This window comes from Acipenser ruthenus, chromosome 22 (genome assembly GCF_902713425.1).
Source record: "Acipenser ruthenus chromosome 22, fAciRut3.2 maternal haplotype, whole genome shotgun sequence".
Lineage (NCBI taxonomy): Eukaryota > Metazoa > Chordata > Actinopteri > Acipenseriformes > Acipenseridae > Acipenser > Acipenser ruthenus.
In genome coordinates, this window is record NC_081210.1 from 7,489,367 (window position 1) to 7,515,798 (window position 26,432).

Consider the following 26,432-nt stretch of genomic DNA (forward strand, 5'->3'; position numbering starts at 1 on the left):
CTTTGAGACTAGGAATCAATAAATGTAATTCTGTTTAAGTTCAATCATGAGTCATTCTCGTCTTAATTATACTTTATTATTTCTAATTGATAATGACAATAATGAATCGATATTCTAAATGTAAGAAAGTAAAGCCTCAACTTTGCATATAACTAAATCAACAATATGCTACACCGCCACTCTTTAACTCTATATTAATCCTACTTATTAAGTTCACACAGAACATTTTGGGGCCACGTATCTGTCTCTCTGTTTCACAATAAACAAATAAAGTATAAGAAAGGGGAAAACTCCGTTCCAACAAACCGGCTCCAGTCTGCTGTTTGATTTATACAGTGTAATGGGGTGTTAATATTGCAATTTGATTTATACACGGTGGTAAGTGGTTTTAATATTGCAGTTTGATTTACACACCGTGATGGGCTTTATTTCCTCCGTAGATTTAACCTCACTACACAGGAGTAACCCTGCTGAATTGCAATGCCTGTAGTCATCCCGGGAGGGTCGACTTTCTACCAGCGTAAATACATTTCATAAAAAATGCATGGGTGTTTGAGCCCCGTCTAATTGGGCTGCTTGCCTTCACTGTCACCTGCCTGAAATTAAACGCATGCAGTACGTGATGCTTTTCTTTGTCCCAATCAGTGTTGCCGACGGCTGGTATTATCTGCTTTCTCTAAATTAACCGACTAAAGCTGTGATTACGTCCTTGGTTTTTGTCTGAGACAACGTTGGTAGTTGACCCCTGTTCCTGAGTTGTCCAGGAATCATCTTTAGAAAGAAAGTGACCTTCACGTCAATCATCTGGCTTCACTGTGTATCTACTAAACAGAAGCTGCCTCATTAAGTACTCCCAGAAAGGACCCCTGGGCTTTGAACACATATTAACTTAAGTGTGCTCAGTTACCAAGTACAGTACAGGTTAGGGTATTGAGTTGAGGTCTATTCATTATTAATGTTGATTAGGTTAAAAAAAAAAAAAAAAAAAGTGTGGCAATTGTCATGAATACCAATGTATATTTTTTTTCTACAGAATATATTAATATATTAAAAAACTCAATTGAATTATTGTTCTTGATCACTTTATGTATAGTAATTCCAGTATACAGTAATTTATTTATTTATTTATTTATTTTTTCTTCAGGTAATGGAAAGGACTCTAAACTATGTGAGAGAAAATGTGAACGAGAGTGTGGACACTGCAAGAAAACAGGTAGGACGGCATGTTTTATTGCATAGCCTTGGCCATTGTCTTGGTTTCCAGTTTTGCGCAGTGGCGTTCTTTAGAAAGAGCGTTCATAGTAGAAAATGATTCAAAGGGATGGTTTTCTGTCTAGTAAGCAATTCAGAGACTGTAGTTTGTTTGCCTTACTCTAGTTGTTGTCTTCCTGAGGCATGGTTCAGGACTGATTTGTGTGTATTCTAAAAACGTCACTTTTCTGTTAAAAAAAATAAAAATAATAATAATAATCTAAATTCAAAATCAGCAGCAAGATTCTTTGAACACAATCTGGACATTTGGTGATTTTTGTACTGAGATGGTTTTTCTTTGCAAGCACCATGGCAACTCTCTTTCTTAAGTGGTGATGTGATGTCAGACTGGCAGAACAGCAGCCTTGCTTTCACGCCAGTGTAACCAGCTGAAGCACCACACAGATGCCTGCAGGGGTATCACAGCAGGGAAGAGAATGAAAGGCTGTTGCACTAAACTGTGTTTGACTGCATGCTATAAAAGCTGACAGAAATATCTTACCTGAAAACTCCCCTTATTGATTTTTATTGATGTTTTTTTTTTCTTTCTTTCTTATTCTGATTAATTCTGGCAGACATTTTGACTGCAAATGATAACACCACTGTTTTGACCAACGATATTTGCACCACACTTGTTAGATTAAAATCTTCCCACCCCCAAACAAACACATTAAAAACACATTTATTCAGAGCACATTAGTATTGCTGTTACCAATATTGTGAAAAAAGGCCATATGCTATGTTTAACGTAAATTCTGTCAAATTCTCTGTATAGTTTTAGGGATTTTCTATTGAATCTCTTCATGCAGTGGTATAAGGGAATAAGACTGGGGAAGTACATGGGCTGTGGTTACCATAAGTATTTTACAGATAAGTATTTTTTGATAATGGATTTGCAATTTATGGCACCAGTATTGCCCTGCTTTGTGAAATCTGTAATTTGTCTTGAATGATTTGCATATAATGTTGTAAATTCAAATTAAATGTTCAGTTTTGTTTACTGTCACCTTTTATGATATTTGCAATAATTAGGAATGGTTTTTAATACTTAATTCATAATTACTCAAATGCTATTTGTATTAAGTATTTTATTTTTATAAGTCTGTGTTTAAGGGTTTTTTTTGACCAGTATAAGCTGCTCTTAAGTTCCAGCCATAGACATAAATAGCATCAGCTAAAATGTTTGTAAGCGTCAACGCCGTACCTATTTTGTATTACCGGCAATGTAAAAGGAAATTTGATCCAAAGTAGGTGTCCACTAGAGGGCGCTAGCACTGGCTGTGAGGCAAGATTAGAACTGGGAATTTCAAATTTGGTAGAAATACAGGGATACAATTTATGAAAAAAAATAGAAAGGGTAAATTATTTTACATTAAGGGCTGTATTAATTACCGGGGAAAGCAGACTAAACAGTGAGTGTAAAGGAGCGAGGGAGATGTCTTTCTGGAGAGGTGATGAGGGAGCAAGAAAGAGAGGCGGTCCGCCAGATAGGGGGCAGCAGGCTTGTTTGGGTCTAAAAACCTTCTGTGTAAGACTATGAATGTGTTCCTGATTACATTGCTGTTAATTCCGTTTTCGATCTGACATTTCTTTAGGTAGTCATTATTTGCATATGGCTACAGCTCTATAAGTTGCAGCCACGGACTGGTTTATGCATTTGAAAACTGTTTGACTGGGAATGGAAGAGGGAATTGTTTTACCATTCTGAATTGAATGATAAAGAATACAAGCCTGTATTTTACCAAAGAAACAGCACTCTGTTGGATACCCTTTCACTAACCCATCGTTCAGTGCAGGAGGGCCAACCCTGGTCCCGGAGAGCCGCAGGGTCTTCTGGGTTCCAATTAATTGAACCAATTTATTATTATTTTTTTTAATTGGTCAACGCTAACTTATTTTCCTTTAGCCACTGATGACTTAAAGATACCCAGAAAACCTGCAGGATCGTGGCTGTCCAGGACCAGGGTTGGCCACCCCTGCTTCGGAGTGTTTAATTGCAAACCTGCACATCCCAACAGGAGTTGTCTTTGTTGGAGCAAGGATGCAAGAGAAAGGAAAGAGTTAAAACATGAAACATTTGTATTATCTGAAAATAAACTTTTTTTTTTTTTTTTCCCAAGGTGTAATTTGTTAATGTATGGTATTTGGAGCATCACTTTTAAAGTCAGTTCCAGAATCCTTTCTTAAGGTGCTTCTTTAATATTCACAAGTTTTAAACCTCTGTGCACACACACACACACACAGTTGTAATTTATTGAAATGTAATTTAAGGTAAATTAGGAAGATGTAATGTAATTAAAACACCCTCACATGGAGCATAATACTAATTCAGTCATGTAAAGTTGCATCTGTGTCCTTGAATTTAGACGCGGTTTAGCAGACTGAATTAGCAAACGGCTTAGCCTCTAATGAGATCTTGTTTATGAAAAATGAATACTGAAAACAAAGATATTGTGTAAATGAAACCACTGCAATCAAAATCCCCACCTCAAAACCACGGCTTATTATTGAATTCATAACCAGAGATCGGCTGTACTAATTTGATATTAAATTGGATTTCAAATAGAAAATACATTACACTGTAGCAACTGTACACTGTACTTAAATTTCTGTTGTATTATTTAATAATATTGTAATATAACTATGTGATCGGGAAAGTAACTTACATGTTCTTAATGTATGTAGTTCTATCCTCACAATCACTGTGTGGGTCTGTTATAAATTCAAATTAAACGGTAACTACAGTGTACTGTGTAGTGCTGTACCTTTATTTTGAATTGGGTGTTTCTCCAGTATATTGGCATATGCCTAGCTTATTTGCCTTAATGCTGTTTCTATTATATAACTAAAATTGCATAAAAAAATTAAAACAAATATTGAAAAAGTATGTCTGCTATTTTTTAAATTGCTTGTACGCCACTGTGCACCTCCATACAGTGCTGTGATTGCAGTGTAAGTAATTTATGTATGTACACAGTTTGAGGCAAAATGTGCTGCTGAGATGTCTCTCATACACAGAGTGGTTGACGCAGGTCGGAGGTCTCTCCCTGCAGATGAAGGGAGTGTGTGATTCTCTGCAGAGTGACTGAATGCACAGGTATGAGCTCTGAAGCTCTCATCATACTCCCTTCTGATGGGTCACCTGGGGGCCCACTGAAGCGGTCGCTCTGTGCCTGCGTCAGAATGATGAACATGGAGTGATAGATAACACTGTTAGGGCGCTCCACTGTCTGCACATCAGCCTCTAATTCCCTTAGTGAATCACTGCAGTTTTGCTATAGAATACCGCTCAAATCAAATAACAAAGAAGAATTGTTGAGTTGTTGTTAAAGTTAAATCACCTCCCCCCAAGCTCTACTTGAAGGTTGTTTTTTTTTTAAACCTGAAAGTGAAGGTTTGTTTGAAGGTTTGCTGAACATTCTCTACTTCTTTATCTTTGAAATGAGGAGGTTGGTAGAAGGCTCAAGAATGTGTGCCTGTCCCGTAAAAAAAAAAAAAAAAAAACCCTGTAAAATATAGGATTTTATCCCCTAAAAAAATATCCCATTCTAAATAACACAATATCAGTCATTGGGAAAGATGACCCAAGAACTGGGAGAACTGGAATTTGCTAGAGGCACACTGGGATTGTAGCTCACAGAACCACGAGATGAACACAGTATGTGTCCATGTTTTCAAACAAAGCAATATGTTTAAGGATATTAGACAGCCCCATATGTTTATAGAAAAGGGCCAATTTGAATTGCACTTTTGACTTAAAACCAGCCTATATTTAAAGTCTGATTTTTGGTGGCAACAAATTTGTTATTCCCATACCTTTACTTGCAACTTTTTCGCCACAGATCACTCAAGGTGTGCAAACAAGAAACATAAACAAAGACTTTAACAACAACAACACTCCCTCTACATAATGTATAAAGAGATGCCACTGGCCATGTTAGATCAGTTACTGTGGTTCAAAGAGAAAAGGGATGTATCTTGTCACCGCAGATTGCAACAGCACCATCTAGTGTTCAGACTGTTCCCTGCACACAGCTAGCAGCCCTGCCTCAGTGGAAGGAAATGCTGCAGTCAGACTGCCCACTGCTGTTGTCAGTATTGCTACTATTGTTATAGAATGCACTGTCGAGGTTAATGGCAATATTTTTTCAGATGCAAAAATGAAGACAATTGTTGGGTGTAACTTTTTTGTTCTGAAAATGTTTGATTTCACAGTGGGTTGTTTTATTATTTAGCCATTTTCTTTATATACTGTAATATGTATGTGTATATATATATATATATATATATATATATATATATATATATATATATATATATATAATTTATTTTATTTTACATGCAACATTAAACAAGGGAAATAACATTAGAGAAATGATTAATTCAATTACCACAAATTTCATGCCAGGGAGAAAATGTAGTCTAATAGCCTTCTCTAAAATGGAGAACGCATCTATAATTTTAGAAGCAACAAAAGAGTGATGTGCTTTTTTCTTTTTAATTTCTATTACACATTCATACAGCAGGAAAAGTTTATTTGTGCCCGTGGATATGTCTGAAACAGATGTAATATTCTCTCCTGTGTAATCTACTGAGTTGTAACTTCTGTGTTTCATTAAGCCTCAAACAGCATTGCAGGCGGGGATCTAAAATGACCGTTGGTGTGCCCTGAATTTTAATGAGCACAGGAGCAGTTGTGCGGGTTTCCACTTTTTCGGCTAACCGAAAATTATATTTATCTGTTAATGCAAGCAATTAGCAGCTTCAGTGGATTGAGAACGCCTTGCTCTCAACCTGTCACACTACTTAGGCTAATTGAGAAATAAAAACAGTTATCTGCAGTTTACGCCCAGCAATGCTCAGGGAGACAAAGACACTGTTGTGAGCTTGACATAACAAAAGCCCAATTATGCCTACAGCAACAGTAGTAACTGGATCTCAAAATATTATTTAGCTGTTTCCGTTTTAAAACGACAGCTTATCATGAAAAGGAGCACTTTTTGTTACGTACGTGTGTGTGTGTGTGTGTGTTTGTGCCCGTGCAAAAAAAAAAAATGCGTCATTTTTTGAGGTTCGCGGTCTTGCTAGTATGAGGCAGTTGTTTCAAAACTTTAGCCCTGGTGGGGAGCTGGAAGGGCAGTGGAATGGGTGTGTTCTCCTGGAGGAGACACAATGGAGGATGTGCCTGCGCTCTGCAACATTCCAGTGAATTGTTTTAGAAGAACAAGCCAGGGCGCGGGCGTGTCGAATCGCACTGTGCCCAGTGTGTGTGTGACAGAGTAGAGCTGATAGAGGAGCAGCCACGGAATGGCAAGTAGCGGCATTGATTTAGTCATTAACAAAGGAGGGTATTCAAATGAAGTTGGCATACTTCCAAGACGAGGTGGCTCATATCAGGCAAGAAAGGCATAATGAATATTCATTAAAATCTTGGCATCTCTGTAGCCATCACAGTATGCACACAACAGAGCATTTATCCTTCTTTTTTTATTTGTATTTTGATGTCATTAGCATTAGCAGTCTGTTTTAAAATATTAAATTAATTAATTACAGTGGGACTTCCCTCACTTAAAGTACTCGTTTTAGGGACTGATCTCTCCCTCTCAGGGAATTGACAGTGAGTGGCACTTCATATCTGGACTGCTGGCTCAATCATGTGATTCATGACCTTGGTCATGTGACGGTGTGGACTGATACGAACGGCAACATGTGACCCTTCCCTGATACGTGAGTCCTAAAAAAAAAAAAAAAAAAAAAAAATTGAAATACAAAAAAAAAAAGCTCTTCTCCTTCCTTCTTTCACCTGCCTTTCTTACAGTTTGGTCCTTACCTTAGTGTTGCAAGGTAGTCTTGGAAGCTGTCTGCCACAGTTAGTCTGACAGAAGCTGGTAGTGAGAGCGTGCCACAAGAACTGCGCCTGAGAAATCCAGCCCTGTACTTTCGCATCACGATTTGCAATTTGGTAAGTTAACTGATACTTCAAGCAATTAATTTGCACAGCTTTCCCAGAGTAACTCATTAGCATGCACGGTGCAGAGCCTGGTGTAAATATGCATGCAATTTCATCAAATAAATGTGAAGGCGCTCTATCAATAGAAACCGCTGTCAGGCTGAGCGAGAGCATAGGCATGCTTCGTTGCAGACACTAGATTCCTTTTAGAAAATCCAGCTATTGATATTCATTATTTGCAGGTACTGTTTTATTATTTTGTGTGTTAATATAATTAATGAAGTTTTTCACCTGATTATTCAGCTTACAATGAAAGGCTGGTGGAAGTGTGTTTCTGCCTGTACTCTGCTGAAACCTTCACAGTGAAAACTGTACAGTATCTCTTTGGGAAGCATGACCATTTCTTCTTTTGTTGTCACATTCTGTTTGCAACCAAGTTATTTGAATATGAGGATGGCAAGGTTTTGTGTGTGACCTTTTTCATGCAGCATTGTTAGAAAAAAGCTTAGCCTTGTTACAGTGTACGAATGAAAGGAGACTATACGGTATCAGCTCATTTATTGTTGCATGTGCTTTTTATGTAGCGGATGGTGGAAACTCATGAGCGTCAGTATTTTTAAAAGACTTCTGTCCTTCTTTATTTCACTGATACCAGCACGCAGCTAAAGTCCAGAGCAGGCACAGACACATTCGTGTTCGTGATTAATATCCTCTTGGAGCTTGGAGAGGGCATTCATTTAGTTTTTGTTGTGTTTGCAGCATAATGAAGTACCATGCCAATGCAAATTTGCTTGACAAAGAATAGAGAGCACTTGACTATGCCCCCCCCCCCCTTTTAAATAAGTGCTATTATCCAGTGTCGGTCTGAGTTCAAGTTTAAAAGTAACATCAAGAGGGCCTGTGATATGCCAGTCGTTTTTTTTTGTTTTTTTTTTCTCCCCTGGCTCCCAGGCAATACCAGCCTGAGCTTCATTAGGATGCAAGTCCACTGCCATCACCGTGGAGACGATGGGAAAGCAGGACTTTGTTGAATTAGAGTGTGGTACGACTGGCAGCCATGCTGTGAAAGAGGCAGCTGCGTGCATACTGTGATGGGTGCTGATGAATTACTGCCCCTGTTCAGACTCAGTCCTTTGTTCCCAGTGTATTGTCAGAAGAGAAATCGGTTAGAAAATAAAATTAATCAGGCACGATTTGAGATCTGGGGAAAGAAGGAAAGAGGGAAAAAGCTGTATGTGATCCCTGTTCTCTGTGCTTTGCTGAATTTATGCATTGTATGGAATCTGCAGATTTGTATTTATTTTTTGCTTTATCTTTTTCTTTTTTTAGCCATTTTCAAAAAGTTTATTTCCCCAAGTGATCCTAGAAACATTGTAGTGTTACAGTGCTACTGTAAATCATTGATTTATTTTGTTTATTTATTTTATAAAGTAAATTGCCATTTACCTTTTATTGATTAATATTTTGACTACAACTAACATATCAAGCTTGTTTTACATACTGTACATACAGATAGATGTGATTGTTACAAGCATGCAAAATTAGTAGCTATTATCTGCAGCCTTCTTTTTAAAATCTAGCTTACTAAATACAGTATTCCATTTAAATGTCCTGTCCATCATACTGGTGGCAATATATCTTACTGTTCATTATCGGTTATATTGTTTGATAAGTGTTAAGCCTTAATGTTTTTTTTTTTCTTTAATGAAGAGCATTAAAAGCAAATGAGTAATAAAAAAAATGTTTCAAAGAAATTTGCTCTTTTCCTGATATTTAAATGCTGTATAAACATTGTTTCACACACTCGGATCAAGCCCTAATATTTGATTCAGTGTGGGTATGTAGATTAAAAAATTATCAATCGTTTTTGCAAGCATCTGCGAGATTACAGTGCCAGGAGAGCAAGCGCCAGGCTAGACGGGAGACATGACATCGTTAATATCGCTCTGTCAATCCAGAAACTGCTAACCTTGTTATATTGAGAGACTCGCTGCCAGAGTGCTAATTTTTTATTCTTCCCGGGTTCATATACCAATAGAGGTGAGCTAGGTATTTTTTTCTTTCTTTTTTTTTTACAGCAAGGTATCTTCTTTGAGATTTCACAGTGCAGTCATCCTTTCCAATTAAATGTCACTAAATGATAATTGTAGCGCAGTAGGCTGTTGGTTTATGGCACTTATTGTTTTACATTCTCCTGGTTCTTTTGTTCTTGATGGTATTGATAGTAATGGGAAGTTCTCGCGCAGCAGAAGTAGGCAGGACCTTTTTAAATGAACGGTTTAGGCGTGCCAGTGCTCGTTGACCAAAGCTTGGCACAGCTCGGCAGACTGCTGGCCAGGAAAGCTCCCTGAACAATGCCCCTGCCTGGCAGCTCTGTCCTGGGTCTCTGATCAGAGTTGAGGTTTGTACCAGATTGTGAGGTTTGGTGATGTGTGCACTAGGCTTAGACACTAAAAGTCCTATCACTTGTCGGTTGTGACACAGATTTGACACAAGGAATACAGAAGTGCCTTTAACCCACTGTGGCAACTAGCCCCTATTTCAGTGATTTTTACAATGTCAGCAGATAGCAACTGCTAACAACCTGCTAATCATACCACACTTGACAGCCAGGCACCTTCAAGTATATATACAGTCATCCTCGGTTAACTCGACATCCCACGGGGATGCCATTTAGTGTTGACTTATCCAAGGTGTCGCGTTAACCATGGGTGCACATGAGCCATGGCATTAACATGCATATAAGCAACTGAACTCACATGTTTACAGTATTACAGTATTTACAAGTTTATTTTTTAGTTAAATGTCTTCATGAAAACGGTTGAACAACTGCAGTGAATGAATCAATTACAGTTAGTATACAGTACGCGTTCTTCTCATTTCCAACCGGTGGCCGGCTAAATTGATATCTACTTAGCCAGATGAGCCGCCTAAAATTGTTATTTAAAAAATAATTACAAAAAAAAAAAAAAAAGGTTTTGCAGTGTTTGTATGTTCCAGTGAATAGCATTCAAAACGTTTATTTTCTTCCGGTAAAATAGCGGCAATTTCCACAATTCATATAAGTCGAGTAAAACATTCGTTCTCTGAGGGCATTTCGTTTCAGGACTTATGTTTCCATGTACACCATGAATCGCGATGGACCAATCAGTTTTGAATTTACAAGCGATGTTGGTGGTGAAGGCTGAACCGTACAGCAGATACAACATTTGTTTTAAAACAAACAACCTACGTTTTCTATGTAAGATCATATTTTTTTTATTTGAAGTGTACGAAATACACTGAGTATATGTTATAGCATTGTAAAATGTCTCATGCATGGACTTAGAAGATCAATCTGAAACCTAGCATATACAATTAATTCAGGAAACGATATTCGCATTGCGCAATTAATTAATATGACTGTTGATTTATTTTTTATGTTTATGTGCTTTGCTGATTCAGTCTTTATTAAAACAAAAAATATCACTTGAGCTACAAGATGTACCGGTCAGATGATAATTTGCGGCATAATCAGTTGCTATAAAACTGGTCTAGTAATATTATTGACTGTTTACACACAAAATGTAGATAAAAAGTACACCCACACACACACACAAAAAACCCACAAACACGCACATACAAATAAGCATGAACACATACTGTGATTATCGATCTGCTTAAATAGGCACGGTAATAAAGATGATTAAAGACAGAGGTTCTTTATTTTAGAAAACTATCTAAATTCCCTTTTAAAGAAGTTCAGTCAAATGGAAATGTATGTTCAAACTTATGTACAGTACGAATATCTTCTTCTCCTCCTCTGTTGATGTCACACTTTCCATGTCTTCCCAAAACACAGCCATATTTTCTTTGTATATTAGGCAAGAGCAACAGTTGGGGGAGTGAGGGTATTTTCACGCTAAACATAATACTATAAAGGATTATAATGCTAAAGTAGTAGCAAAGTGTTGGTGTGTCCAGGCCTTAGGGTGCTAAAAGTCATGGTGCAAAAAAATGTAGGCCTTTGCTTTCACTTTGAAAGTTTTTACTCCTACACACTCCAGCCTTATAGTTGGTTCATCTATTTGTGCCTCTAGTGCTGATACATTATGGCAAAATTGAGCTACAACAGTAATATACATCTTAGTGTATACAATCTACGTTAATCTCTTTTACGCTTTTCCAGGGTCATACATAAACATTAATGTGATTTCTACAGTAAGTAGTTTAATACAAATTAAAGCTAGTAAGCCGTGTGTATTGCAGTGTTTTGTGGCAGACTGCAAGCACCAGCCAAAAAGGGAAGCTGCTCCAGGTGTCCTGTATTCGCTCATGCTAATCTCCTAAAGAAGTGGTATGTGGGTTTGTGCTAATCCGTATTAATAAAATGAATAAGAAATATCCAAAACCATTTGTGTATATAAATGTAATTTGTAGACCAAAAGTGATTTCCCGTTTCAACATTTCCATTTGATAAGAGCGTCTGCTAAGAAATAAATAATAACAGTAATTTCCATGTTTTTCCATTTCATATACCTATTATTTGATGTTTATGTACTGGACTTTTACTTTCAAGCTATGTTGTTCAAGTAAATGCCAATACATTATTTATTGTTCTTTGTATTTATTTTAATCAAGCAACAGTTAACATATTTGAAAACATTTTTTTTTAATAATACAACTTACTGTACAAATCGCATTAGTGTTTACAGAAAATGCAACGGAAACGAACTTCTGAAAACTGTAAAATCAACAGTGTTCGAAATTGCGCATTCTCGGTAGTTAATGAGAAACGCCGTCACGGGAAAGTATGTATACTGTACTCGGAGTCTTGGAAGACTAAAAATAAATGTAAGGACTGGTGGTTCCATGAATATTTTTAGAAATAAATAGCCGGGGAATAAAAATGCATTTGTGTTGCATTGTTTTTAATGATTTTTGATGATTTATTTAGACTGTCTGAAGTCACCCTGCTTTTCTGAGTGCCCTGAGGACCCAGTCAGAGGTAATGATCCACACTGGAGGACTCGCTTCAACCATTATTTCAGACCCTGATTATTACTGTGTTTGTTGTGGGACTGCAGAAGTGCAGAAGACTATGCTACCAGTACTGTACCTACAGTTGTAGAATCATTTAGACCCACTTTAAGGTGTTGTTTTGCAGGGGTGTGATTGTCACTGTTGTATTTTGACTGTAAGTAACGGTACATAATCTTTGATGTTGAGGTTTTTAGTTAAACATCTTCAGTGTTACAAATTGTTTGATATAAACTGAATGGCTAAGGCTCGGGTGAGCTACCTCTTTTTCTTTACACTAACCCTGTTTTTCTTTACAGGGCTTTATTTTTACAGCAGTGCAGATGATACAAGAAACCATGTCCAATAAATAAATACCCAAGGGTTTGTCCATTATGCCTGTTATGATCTTGACTTGGGTTACTGAGTTTTTATTAAACCTTCAGGAACTACAATGGCTTTGTTTTACAGCATGAAATTGTCATTTGTCCAGATGCTGTACTACCATATATTTTTTAATACCCAAGGTACAGTATATTGAGGCTTGGAGACGTGTTAAACTATAAATCCTGGAAAACAACCTTGTTACCTTTGGGGACTGTCTCATAATAATGCATGACTTGTATTAGCAATGGGGATTCTGTTTTGAATTCACTACGAAATCTCTGAAACTCCCACAATAGACCAGGATGAGATTACCATCTCAGACCATAAGCATTGTAAATGGGATCTTTGAATCCAGAAGTACAACACTTTGATAATGTATTGTAGAATGTACAGTGCACTGCCACTATCTGGTTTAGGCTTTTCAGACAGTCGTGTCAAAGCACACTCTTACCTTTCTCAGCTGGCGCAACAAGGATCTTTAAAATGGATAAGAGGTTTACAAATATTTTAAAAACTTAAATAAATATTATATATTAACAAACCTCTGAAGGGCCAGGTCGAATACACTCTTTGTTGTTTCTTTCAAAAATGTTTTTGCTTATTTATTTTACGCCATATTATTTTTGTTTGTTAAACCTGCTAGCCTTGGAACAATAGCTTCAGTAGTGGTATAATTTGAACTATTTAACAGGAGCAGCTTGGGGCCAAATTACTGTGCTGACTTTGAAAGGAAAAAATTGACAGTCCCCTCAGTATGGATACAGTCCCAGCTGCTGTTTTACAAAAGAACCCAGCAGTGATATCCATCAAGTGTAGAAGGTGTAACACACATTAAGAGCTGGAGTATATTTAGCATGCCTGCACCAGGAATAGCTTGTCCTGTTTATTATACAACGGGTACGCTTATACCAGGTTTACACTAGCCACTTTTATGCCGCCTCTGAGACGACTTAGACCTTTTTTTTTTGCAGTGTAACGCAGCTAGCCCAGGTCCAGCTTACCTAAAAGTGGGGGCTCTGCGAAGGCTTTGGTCTGTGTTGTGTTCTTCTGTGTTCTTCTGGCAACACCCCCATTGTCAGCGTCAAACAGGCACAGATAACAGCAACAGGAAGTTATGATTGTTACTCAGACAACAGAGCCAGACAATATCTTTGACAGAACGCTGAGAGAGACAGAGGCAGATGATTCCAAAATACAAACAGACTTTTATATGTGTGCTATAATGTGAAAAGACATTTCATAATTCATGTAGGATAAATGTGAAACAAGCCTAGTTGCCACAAAACTTTACTGTCAGAAAAAAAAATGTTCACACATATCTACAAACATAACCTGTGATTGTATTTTGATATGTATCAATATAAGGAAATGTAAACAGGTGGTGCACATGATAAGAATCTTTTACTCTGATTGAACCTAAGACAGTTCAGGTCTGAGTTTAGTGTCAAAGCATTTCTGAGAACACCTTGTGTCACGTACTGTGGTGGATTCTAAACTTTTCCACTTGCTTACCACATCTGCTGTATGTAAAAAAAATCTCTGAAATGCTACTGTGATGGAAGAACTTGTAGTAAACTAATCAGGTTAGCTCTTTCAACAAGAATCGTGAAACAAAATATGGTGTTCCAGGATGTGTATTACTTCTGATGCTGTACTGAACTCGCTTTTAAAAGGTGATATATGTAGAGAATGTCAGTCTTGTCTGATGTGACATAGATGAAGTTATCTAACATAGCAGACTCATGTGTTAACTGTGGATTACAACTAGGAATTAAAAGGGTTTATAAGTGATGGTCCTGAAGGTGATTAGCTACTCATGTAATTAAGCTGTGAATACGAAGTCATTACAAGCGACTATGTCAGCATAGTTAGGTACCACTGTTATGGAAGGCCATCTGCGATACACTACACGTTCTATTTTGTTAAATACACATACTATTTTTACTACACGTACAAATTTGGGCCAATCGGGTCTTTAGAAATTAAATAAGAGCCAATGAATTTAAAGAAAATAGTATGTGTACTATATGATCCAATGAAAAGTCGCCTCACATTTTCCATGCTGTTCCAAAAGTAATCAGGGAATCTGAGCCTTTGAATATTTTTAAAAGCCGTCTCAAAACATACTTTTTAAAACATGCATTTACAATTTTTAACTTCTGTTTATACAATGTTTTTTTTTTATATGCCTTTACCTTTATTATGTGTTTTTTTTTTAATAAATACAATGCAAGTCAACAGTGATGCAATTCAGTTTTTTCAGATTCGTTCTCATTGTCTAACATTTTGCATATCCTTGTTTACTTTCGCTTTATACTTTGAGAGTATACAATACAGTGGCATTTTGTTATAAAATAAAACTGTTACTTAATACCCACTGACACAACCTTTTAACGATGTTGCTGGAATGTTGCAATTTAGTTATGTTAATGCTATAACGTTGTATGTTTGGCTTCTCCATGATTGCATCTGAAGTATTTTTTTTTTTTTTTTGAAGATGTTAGTGCTCTTATATAATAAACGCTGGGTCTCAATAGCAGGCGGGTCTTATGGCATATATATATATATATATATATATATATATATATATATATATATATATATATATATAAAGAAACAACAAATGCGTAGTTAATTTACATTTATTTAGAACACGTACTATTTTATGTATTCTGATTGGTCCAAATCAATACATTTACGAAGTATGCGTTTTTGACCCGGATGGCCTTCTATACTGCAATCGATTATGTGTAGATACTGAGTATAAGTTATGCGCTACAGAACACGTCATAGTGATTTTACCTTCCTGTGAAGCGGTTTTCTCTTTTTAAACTAACACTGAACTCGGGCCACCATACCCGACATTCGTTACGTTTGTATGGAGGCTGTGTTTTTGTTTCCGCTTTTGAAGAAAGTACAGGACGTAATCGATCTAGAGCTCGTCAAGCACAGCCATGCTCTTTACTGCAAAACCAGCGGAGACACCGTTTTGCATTTTCTGCACTGATAAATACAGAGACGACGATCTGCATTACCATGACGGTAGATCGAAACATTTGGGCGATCTTCGGACCAGAAGGCTGATGGGAACAACTTTAGTGGTCTCCAAATTACTGGATTAAAAAGTATGCATATCTAAGCAGTCGTATAATATGCGCCTTTGTCATTTACTTAGACCTTTCAGGGAGTGCCATAACACACAGATGATGTTATAGGTGGAAAAATGAGTTGCGGTCGCCCTGTGGCGTTTGGAGACTTTGTCCCATATTGTTTTACTTGTTGCAAAACCAAAATTACATTTTTTTTCTTACAACTGTACATTGATTAACTAAAAAAAGTATATTATATCTATGCACTATTTAATATTGTTACGAATTTACTATTCATCAAAATTACAAAATCAACTTGTTTCCTCAGGCACCTATATATATATATATATATATATATATATATATATATATATATATATATATAGGTGCCTGATGAACCAAGTTGATTATATATAATATATAATTAGCCATGTTTATCACACGGAAATGTCTGATAAACGATGACATCATTGCTTGCGCAGAAATTCACCGAGCACCTGCTGCGGTTGTTTTAGCGCAGTTTTAACACACACACACACACAGTTGCTGTGCATGAAGTAACCAAACTGAATTATTATTATTATTATTATTTATTTCTTAGCAGACGCCCTTATCCAGGGCGACTTACAATTGTTACAAGTTATCACATTATTTTTTACATACAATTACCCATTTATACAGTTGGGTTTTTTACTGGAGCAATCTAGGTAAAGTACCTTGCTCAAGGATACAGCAGCAGTGTTCCCACCGGGGATTGAACCCATGAACCTCCTGTCAAGAGTCCAGAGCCCTAACCACTACTCCACACTGCTGCCCAATAACAGAACTGAATTAATAATAGAACTCGCTACTTGTTCAGAACGGGATTAACTAGTGCGGTTGTTGCTGCCTTTTGCAACCGAACTGTATGTGTACTTAAACCGTATTAAGAGCAAACGCTGAACTCGCAACCGCAATTAGGGTTTGTGTGTAGGAGGCCTAAGTAGCATAGCGGCTCTGATTAAGGGGTTGATGTTGGGCTACTTGGGAGCTGCTGTGGCCGCACAAAATCAAGCTGGTGGTCGCATGCGACCATGGTGGCCTCACTTGAGAAACGTTGACCTAGGGTATTGTTAGCTAGATGAGGGCAGCTTTTAGGCTGTGGATTCTTTCATCTCTTATGAGATGACAGAGATATAAACGTCTATGTCTCTGAAATATTACAGTGTGTCACTTTCTACAGAAAAGGGAATGGATGCTGATGGCTATAACACTCCATTTTTTCTAGGCTTGATAATTTTTCATTTTCCAAGGAACAGTTATGACACTTTATCATACATTTCCCTTGCAGTCTCTTCAAGTAAAATGCCAGCGTGGACATCTGATGTTAATTACACATGATGAAATATGCCTACCTTTTTTATTTTGAGAAATTGCTTCTTTTTTTTTGATAGAATATTAATGTCATGTTATTTATAAACACCATTCCCTGGCAATCAGAGTATTTTAATTACATGACAAGCAATGTCTGATAAAGCAACAGAGGCAAGGCCACAGTCTTTTTTAAATGCAGCTCTATAATTAAGAATACTGGAGCACATTTTCATAATGTAAATGACAAATTAAAATACTTTACAGACTGTGTTAAATGCAATTGAAATGTTCAAGGAATGAAGCAACTTAAATATGAAATGGCTTGCCTGTAAATAACACATTTTATTTTGTTATCCCTACCTAAACATTTGTAATTTTAGCTTACCGGGAAAAAATTGGTATTCAGGGTTGAATTCTCATAGCAACTAAAATTTGTGTAAACATTTGTGATTAGTCCATGAATCATGCTGTCTTTCACAAGTCCTGCATTTTTTATTTAGCTATATGAAAGCGAGCAGTAATCTTTTGTTCTCTCGCCCTAAAAAAAAAGATCTTAAACATGAGACTATTGCAAAGTGGCAGCATGCCAGCAGGCTACAGGGAAAATTGTTTCATCTCGTGCTCCTGCATTTTATCCAATCACTCTTAGTTTTTAAACTAAATGGAATAATTAATTCTGCATAATGATTAATGATTTCAATTGCCAGATACAAATTGATTACATCCGCAGATAACAAAAATAATTTGTAATCCCGAGTCTGTGCAGGGTTCCCTAATTTATTTTTCAAAACTGTAAAAAGAGGTGTATGCGATTGTTTTTTCACCCCGAGAAATTAAATACAAATATTTCGCTGGATAGCCAAGCTGTTAAAGCACTACAGTGTAAACAGACACCATATTGTAAAAGAAAGCAAATTTCCTTCCCATGCTTGTTAATTGAGTCAGGAACAAGCACTTATTATTTCATTTTGATGGAAAGCTTAAACTACATGGACAAAGAAAATAATAAACAAAGCAGGCATACTGTTGTGGTTCAGCGTTTGAGTAGAGAGCCTGTCTCGGCTGCAAACAAGCATTATTTGAGAATCTCCAAATGAACCGATTTCAGAAAAAAAGAGTTCACCACAAATCCTGGTAACCTCAGTGGATGAAAATAAGACACATTCCAGTTGGGCTTTTTGTATGTCGAAAAATGTTGAAGGATTGTAGTGGGGTATATATATTTTTCAGCCCATAAAATGTCATCTTCTTCCAATATCTCAAATTCTGTGGATAATTGACAAGTTCCTCATGTCTAGCAGCATTAGATAAGCTGTAGTATTTAATGACTTCTACTTAACAATGCCAGCACGTTCGACAAGGAACCCCTGAGGACTAGTAATAAATACATTAAGAAGGAGACTGCTGGCTGAAATGTATTTATTTTTATGTGAAATACCTAGCATGTCATATCAATCAAAGGCCGATCTAGGATTAAAACAGAAAGGTAACTTATGTAAAACAATATATCTGTACATTTATGATTTATGCGCACATTTGATGCTGGAACCACAAATACATCAGTGGTAGGGAATGCTCAACTTGCTCTACAGTGAAAGATGGATTTTTCTCGGAGATCTGGAAATTCATTTGAAGTGTTAATAATGAATAATTAAGTTGTCAATTATAAAGAGCGTGTGTGCGTGTAAAGGCAGAGTTGAGGCTGTAGTGTTATTTTCAGGTACACGGATAAAAAGTGGTACGCAGCGCAATGCGCTTGCTCGCGCCTGCCTGAACACCTCAACAACTTCCGCTTAGAAAGCACGGAAGTGCCCATTCAAATCTGGTACATTATGCTGTTTTCACTTTTTTAATTGAATTTATCTTATTTTTCCGCCATTAAGAAAATAGTATGCAAATATTTATCATATGCAATACATTGGATTCCCCTAGCAGCACCCTGTCTGGCAACCACTGGGTGTGGAGGCTGTTCACAGGCTGTCTGTGTAGGTGCTGTTATCATTAGGGTTAGGGTTGTCCTGTTCGGTCATTCCTGTTTAGTTAGGGCCAGCCAGGGGATTCTTCATGCTTCGTGCAGAGGATGGACATCACCCTTACCAGCACTTGAATATTTCCTGTCACTGGAGCAAACAAAATTAAGGCTTTCCTGTCATTATTAATTTGTTTATTAATCCAAGCCTGAGTCACGTAACAATTCACATAGGATAATCGTTTAATATAATGTCCTTTATTATTTGAATTTTATTTTTTGCGCAGTGCACAAGAAATTGTAAATTTCACTACTGTCCCTTTGTTCAAAAGCAGCCTCGTGACAGAAATATATTTGATAATGTATTTACTTCGTCATCTCTTCTTTTATTTAATAATGCATGTGCTTGTTTACAAATGGGCAAGGAGGGGTTTAGAATGAAAGTCTTGAGGCTTTGCAGACACTGGCAGTATTGGTAAATATGATGGAATATTTGCCTTTGTTCAGCTGTGAAACCCACTGACTCCATGCAGAGCGGGCCGTGCATCCTACGAGTGGCGGACTATAGCAATTATGAACTAGGGGAACTCCAAAGGCAGAATGTGATTTATTGTTTATATAACAAATATATATATAAAAATATAAATGGAGTGAAGGTTTTAAAAAGATATGCTGTCTGGCTCTCATTTACTGTGAAGTGGGGTTAATGCAGAAGTGTAAAGGTTAAAGCATGGGTCATATGTTTTCAAAGACCATTCCTGACCTGTAATGGCAGAGGTCATGGTGTGGTTCTCTTTAAACACTGCTCAGTTTCTAAACACTTGGCAATTGGTGGAGATACTGAAGGCATCCAATAGCCAATGAAGGTGTTAAATACACTGTGGTCCTCATTCTTACAGGAGGTACTAATTACAGGACTCTTGAAGTGTTGTTTCCTTGAGAAAAAAAATGGGGACACATTTTTCACTCGAAAATAAAGCTTCAAAATCGAATCAAGTTGTGTTTCAGTCAATCTCTTTGTAAGGCTATTCAGCGTAGGGGCTAGGTTGCAATTCTCTTTCTGAATCTCAATGGATACTCCTGACAGTGCCCATCTTCTCCACAGCAGGGTGTACAAAACTGAAAGAAAAAAAAAATCTGTTCCCAAAGCTGTTTTTAATCGAGGGCATGGTTCATCCTACCCCCTACAGACTGACTTTCTACCTGCAGTCTGCACTGCATTTCATAGACCAGTATCTCGGTCAACTCTGTTCCTTGAGATCCATTGAAAGACCAGAAGATTTCCCCTGGGGTCTATTTGAATGATCTGCTTAACAACAGATCTAAATACCTGTGACTATATACTGCCCTGTGGTTTGTTCCCAAAGGGGTGATTTATTGACTCTCTCATTAACATCACCAGATGCAGTTACAATAAAGCTAGTTATTAGATCATTAGGGGATTGTGTCTGAGTCAGTATGCAGTGGTCATTATTGTTTTGCTCTATATAGATTATAAGTGATTATTATCATAAAAGAAGCTGAAACTATTGATATGGCCCATGTACTGTGCAGGTTCAGATTCTCTGTAAAATACATTGATCTGCTATCCATGTAGAGTCAGGTGGAAGGTCAGTGCTTTTGTTCCTTTAGTGCTTGCAATGATAATCCTGAATATGCAATTATTTGAAGGTCACTGTCTCATAAATCCCTTCAAGGTCATGAATCATCCAACAACAGCTTCCAGTACAAACAATGCTACAGTACTAGCAGAGGCTACATGTTTGTCTCTTGTCTATTTTATTTCACATTTCCCCTTTTTCTTATTTATTTTTATTAAATATCAATTTTTTTTTTTTGCAAGCGCAGAAATACAAGCTGTTTTCAAAGCTGCACAGAAAGTTGTATAAATTGTATTTCTATATCGGACAGACTACAGTGCATTCTGGTCGAAGTAATCTTCATTGGACAACGACGGTAGGTATTTGCTTCAGTATTTGTTGAATAAAAAAGAGAGACTTCCAGCTACCCTCATTCAATTCTACAAGCAGTCGGTAAAAACCAGAACAGAAGTTTTCCTTTAACTGGTACTCGCACACATGAGGAGAAATCTGTTCAACTGCGGTCTAAATATGTATAATGAATTAATACAAGATAACCATGTACTGTTGTATTTACAGCAGTTATTGAAAAGCAACATGAAAAAAGCAACTTCAAACAGTACAAATACATAACTGCTAGATGTATTTTCATTTATATTATCTTCATATATTCAGTAACGTGAACTGAATCAGGTTGGCAATTGTAAGCCATTCTGCTCAACAGTCTGAGATGGCTTACGAACAAACCTGTAACTTATAGCTGACAGCATTTGAGCATAGCTGACAAAATGTAATTCTCCTAGCAAGCCCGGGAGTCACACTAAATACACTTTTTTCTTTTTTCTTTTTCTTTTGCATGGGAGAAGGGTAACTCCCCTCTCCTGCAGAATTAAAACCTGCAGATCGCGTCATTAAAAACGGTAGTGCGAGCGATGCTTCACTTTGCGGATACGGCAGGTTTAATATTAGATATTGCTGCGGGTCAAGAAGGGCTAAAATATTAAATAAAAAAATGAAATCGAAGCGTTGCACGGCGAGGACATGGGGGCTCAGAGCAGCAGGATTTAAAAAATCTGCCTTATTAGGCATTCAAGTGCCTGCAGCTGTTCAGTGCTAATGTAACTGAATTACTGTAATGAAATGAAATCAAGTAGCAGTCACTTCATAAAGCCTACCACATCGTTTGATCCAGTAACCAGGCTGGGAGGATTTACTGTAGCAGCCAAAACTAACAAGTAAACACACAGAAGAGAAACTGTGCAATGATGGTACATTGAAATGGTTGTTGTTTGATAACCTTACTATCCTTATGGCAGTGTAAGTCAATTAATAGAAATAATGCTTTCTGGTAAAGGGAGAAACATATGTTTGCATTGCACATTGAAAGACAGATGGTCAGATTTGTTTTGCTTTAATTGGGTGCCATCATTTTTATTTTAGTTTCCTGTTTTATGCCATTAAAGATGACCTGCAAAATCTGGCAGTGTATTAGATTACAGGTTTACAGATGGCTCCTTATGAGCGCATTAGGGTTTTAAAATATGTTGTAATTATGGGGTTTTGTTTAGGGGCCCCTGCAAAACAGACTCTAGGGTTACATTTTTTTATGTTCTAATACTGTAAATACATTCATGAATTCATGAATAAAATGTTACATTTGTGGAATTTGACACAATTGTTGTGCATGGAAATAATTAGCTAATTTTGTAATTATTTTATTCTTGGTAAAAAAAAAAAAAAAAAATTATGTTAACTAAATCTGTTTTATTATTTTCTGTTTAAAGAAAAAATGCAGCAATTGGCTAGAGATTAAAGTTTACATTGTGATAACTGGCATTATTAAAGAATAGTTTTCCTAGTACATTTATAAATAAGCAAACAAAAATGCAAATATTTAAAAACACACACACACACAGGTTTGACCTTTCTGTATTTTATTTATGTGAATGTAAGTAGTGCATGGCTACAGAAGAGTATGTGTTCTCATGCAGTATGTGCTACTGTTAGCATAATTATGAGCATTGTATTATTATACTTACAGTATAAACAGTATCATGAGCTAATAACCTAATGTATGATGAATTAGAGCACAAATGTTGATGTCCATGCCCCTGAAAAAAAAGACTCAAACAGGGGGGCCCCAATTAAAAATTACATTTACAGTACGACCTGCCCTACACACACACACACACATATATATATATATATATATATATATATATATATATATATATATATATATATATATATATATATATATATATATATAGTAAATTAGTTTAACCAGCTGCTACAGAATAAATGAGACCTAATTACTCTTCAGGTTAGTTCATGCATATATGCCAAGCTGCGTGATCATAGGCAAGCACCGCCAATGATGGGAAATGAACAAGATGCTGGTTGTAGGAAAGTGTAATTACAGAAGACTGACACACTGAGCTATTTATGATAATGAAGTGGTGCATCAAATCGAATTAACCTTACTTATTTAACACAAAATGCACTAAAGAGGGACTGAGCAATCTACCACCACAACATTCCATCTCTTGTGGTCTTGCAAAAGCTGCATTCAAAGAAAGCCCCCCCCCCCCCAAAAAAAAAAGGTAGAAATCTATGCAGAAATGACAGAATGAAAATGGTGGCTGCTGTTGCTGAGGCTGTGTTATTGATGTTAATTAGGGCACTGGGGTTGTGCTGGAGAGACGGCTGCTGGCTGATGCAATGGGTAAGGCCAGCTTAGATGGAGAATCCGCGGCGCTGCAGAAGCCAGCGTGGGAGAAAGTCGGCTTTCCTGATACTGTCAGTCTCTGTGCAAACGGGTGATCTTTCGTTCAAGACTCCCCTTTAAAAAGCTCCAGGCATCAATGCTCTGCTGTCTCATTCATGCTGCTGCTGCCGCCTCCATTTTGTCTTAGTGTTACATTTTTTTTTCTTGCTGTTTAAATTTTGATTGTGACTACTGCTGCTGCTGTTTTCTCTGTAGCGCAGGTTTTCATCTCTACCAGCTGCACTGCTCTTGACTTTGGAAGCAAGCCAAGTAAAGGTCAGTATCATCGCTGCAGGAGGAGTTAACAAAGCAGAGGAATGGTTTTTATTAGCCGCGTGTTCCTGCCCACTACAGCTAATTGCCAACATGCTAATGTGTGTCCCGCTTGGCACGGGCCACCATGCTCCAAATTTCATGTTGTTAAGCTTAAGGATTTGGATGCAACTGTCGTACAGCACTAGTAGCATGACATAAAAGTATGTTCGTTTTAGTCTGCAACAGAGCAATCCGTATTGCACGTGTACCTTTATTTACCTTGCATACTGGAGGAAATTTGTGTGTAATGCATTTCCTGTAACACTAGTTGGTAAGTTGCTGACGAATATTATTACTTTGAAAACAACTGTTTACTTGATAGAGAACATATGGATTCAAATGTCTAAGTGAATTTATGCATACTGAAAAGCTATATATATATATATATATATATAGAGAGAGAGAGAGAGAGAGAGAGAGAGAGAGAGAGAGAGAGAAAGGTAAAGACAGTTTAATTGGGTTAAGTAGGGCTATAATTTGGCAGTGGTTTCTGCTACTGTTTTATGTTTTATTTCAGGATTCAAAAATGACCATTCACCTTTTATATTTAAAATAATAAAAACATGTCTGACTTAAAAAGTTTTGCTTAACTTAAGCTTGTCATTAAAGTTAATCAAGTGCATGCTATATTTTAAGTGGTAATGTGCTACAAATACTAGCATCACTTTAAAATGTACCTGTCTCTTTGTTCAGCTGTCCAAGTGCTGTGCAGTTGCGTGTCTGCTTGCTTAACAATGTGCAGTACTTTATTATCATCGCAAAGGAGACATAAGCGGATGCATTCCAATTGCAATTAAAATGTTTTATATTTGAATCCATGTTGTATAGTCTGTTGGGTAGCTTATTCCAGTATAACAGCTGACTAAGAATATCATTTTAACAAATAGCAATATAAAAAAAAAACTTTAAAACACTTAGACTAGTTGTTTGTTACTTCAAGTTAATTTATATTTTAATTTAAAACATTTCTTCAGAGGAAGGGAACCTTATAAGCATGTGCATTGCATTTCCTTTTGGTATAACCTGTATATGATAAGCAAGCTTTAATAAAAGTGAAGTCTGAGTATACCACAAGAATATGCAGCATTAGTTTCTACAGATTTTGTGATAACCAGCCTTGTGCTATAGGCATTACGATAACGTATTTGAATGACTGATTCATTATGAACTTAGGGAATGCGGCTGTTTTAAATAAATTGATTTGAAATGAAGCATTGTAATTTTAGATGTTGGTAAAACAGAATATTTAATGTGCCTGAAACTGAAATGTGTTTGTAGAAGAGTGTTACAGCCTATGAGGGGCCCATCTTCCAGTGCTTGAAGAATTGCAGTGGTCATTCAGTTGCAGCGCTCTTTTACTGTCTTACAGTTAGATTAACACTTTTGTCTAATGCAAAATGCAGCAACTTCCTGCTGTGATCCTGGCTCTTCATTTTATAAAATGTTGGTGTACTTTATATACTTTAATTGAGACCAGCACATTATATTCTACTTATTTTATATACTGTATATATATATAATATTGAGTTGGGTTTTCCAGTGGTAAAGTAGTTTTCAGCCTTGTACTGCATTGTCATTAAGGGATTTCCTGGCAATACAATCAGTCATTTTCAAGACACACAGTAGATTGAGTGATAGACAGTTGTAATGAGTTCCAGTCATGCTTAGTTAATGCTCTGTTAACATTCTGGTTTGACAAGCATTGAATGATGTATACAGAGATCTTCTGCAAAGCTCCCTGATAGGCCAGTGTTGCTCATGTAATATTTTAAGATCATATGTCTTTACTGCTCATATAAAATGTGCTTTTAATTAAATATACAAATACTACACTTCATATATTACATATATATTATTTATTTATGTATATGAACAAAAATCTGTATTTACTCATGCAAAGACAAAAGAAGAAAAGCAAGTACCTTCTGTACCTGTTAATTTCTCTAAATCAATCATTATGAGCTCAACCACATAGGACAGCATTGGTTAGCAACTGGCACATGGTATACAACAGTCTGCAAAACGTGTCAAAAATCTCTCAAATGTAGTCATATTGTAGTAAGATCCTGACTAGTTCTTCGTTATCATCATAATCTTTATTGAATTGGCAGACATGAAAATGTGCTGCAATGGCACCTGATACTTAATCAGCATTAGGACAGTGGCGAATGGGTGATGAGGTTTCCTCAAATCTGCTTTAAATGACTTCCAACTCGGCATTCCAGAAGAGATGACAAACGACAGACATAATTAAACTAATTTAGCTGAGGAAGTCGCTGTGGATGTGTCTCTTGCAGAACAGGTGTCGCCTCGGGGCAGAAGGACGGTAGTTATTGTGATAGCGAATACAAACCTCACATTAAAAAACTCATTTCACTTCTGTACATTTCCATGAAAAACACACAAGTTGCGCAACATTTATTTTAGGTTAAACATTTATTTTAGGTTAAATTTAGGTTAAACAGCAATTAAGCAAGGGCTTTCATTGTATTATAACCTTATTATTGTAAAACTGGAAATTCAAAGTCTTCAGAACCTTCAGTAAGCTTTTTAATGAGGATTGCTACCAAACCTCACATTGCTTACGTCTACCAAGTCAGCAAAAAATAAATATTTGAATGTTAGATTTAGTTTGGTATTCTAATGCTGGATTTCATTGGAAAACGCCTGTACAGGAAGTCATTTATAAAACTTGTAGAAACTCAATACTTATTCTTTTGAAAAAAGTCTCTGCAGAACCACGTTTAAATACATTCAGCCCTCTTGCCATCAA

The 26,432-nt window shown here is 36.7% G+C and overlaps 1 protein-coding gene across 4 annotated transcripts in view; it reads left to right on the top strand.

The window, feature by feature from the left end:
* LOC117431292 (trinucleotide repeat-containing gene 6A protein-like) overlaps positions 1 to 26,432 on the top strand; it is a 135,076-nt gene that overhangs the window by 19,681 nt on the left and 88,963 nt on the right. For all 4 annotated transcript variants that reach the window (XM_058995924.1, XM_058995925.1, XM_058995926.1 and 1 more), the window contains exon 4: positions 1,145 to 1,213. In XM_058995924.1, the coding sequence (XP_058851907.1) occupies positions 1,148 to 1,213 (66 nt within the window). In that variant the 5' untranslated portion in view covers positions 1,145 to 1,147. The remainder of the gene's footprint in view (positions 1 to 1,144; positions 1,214 to 26,432) is intronic.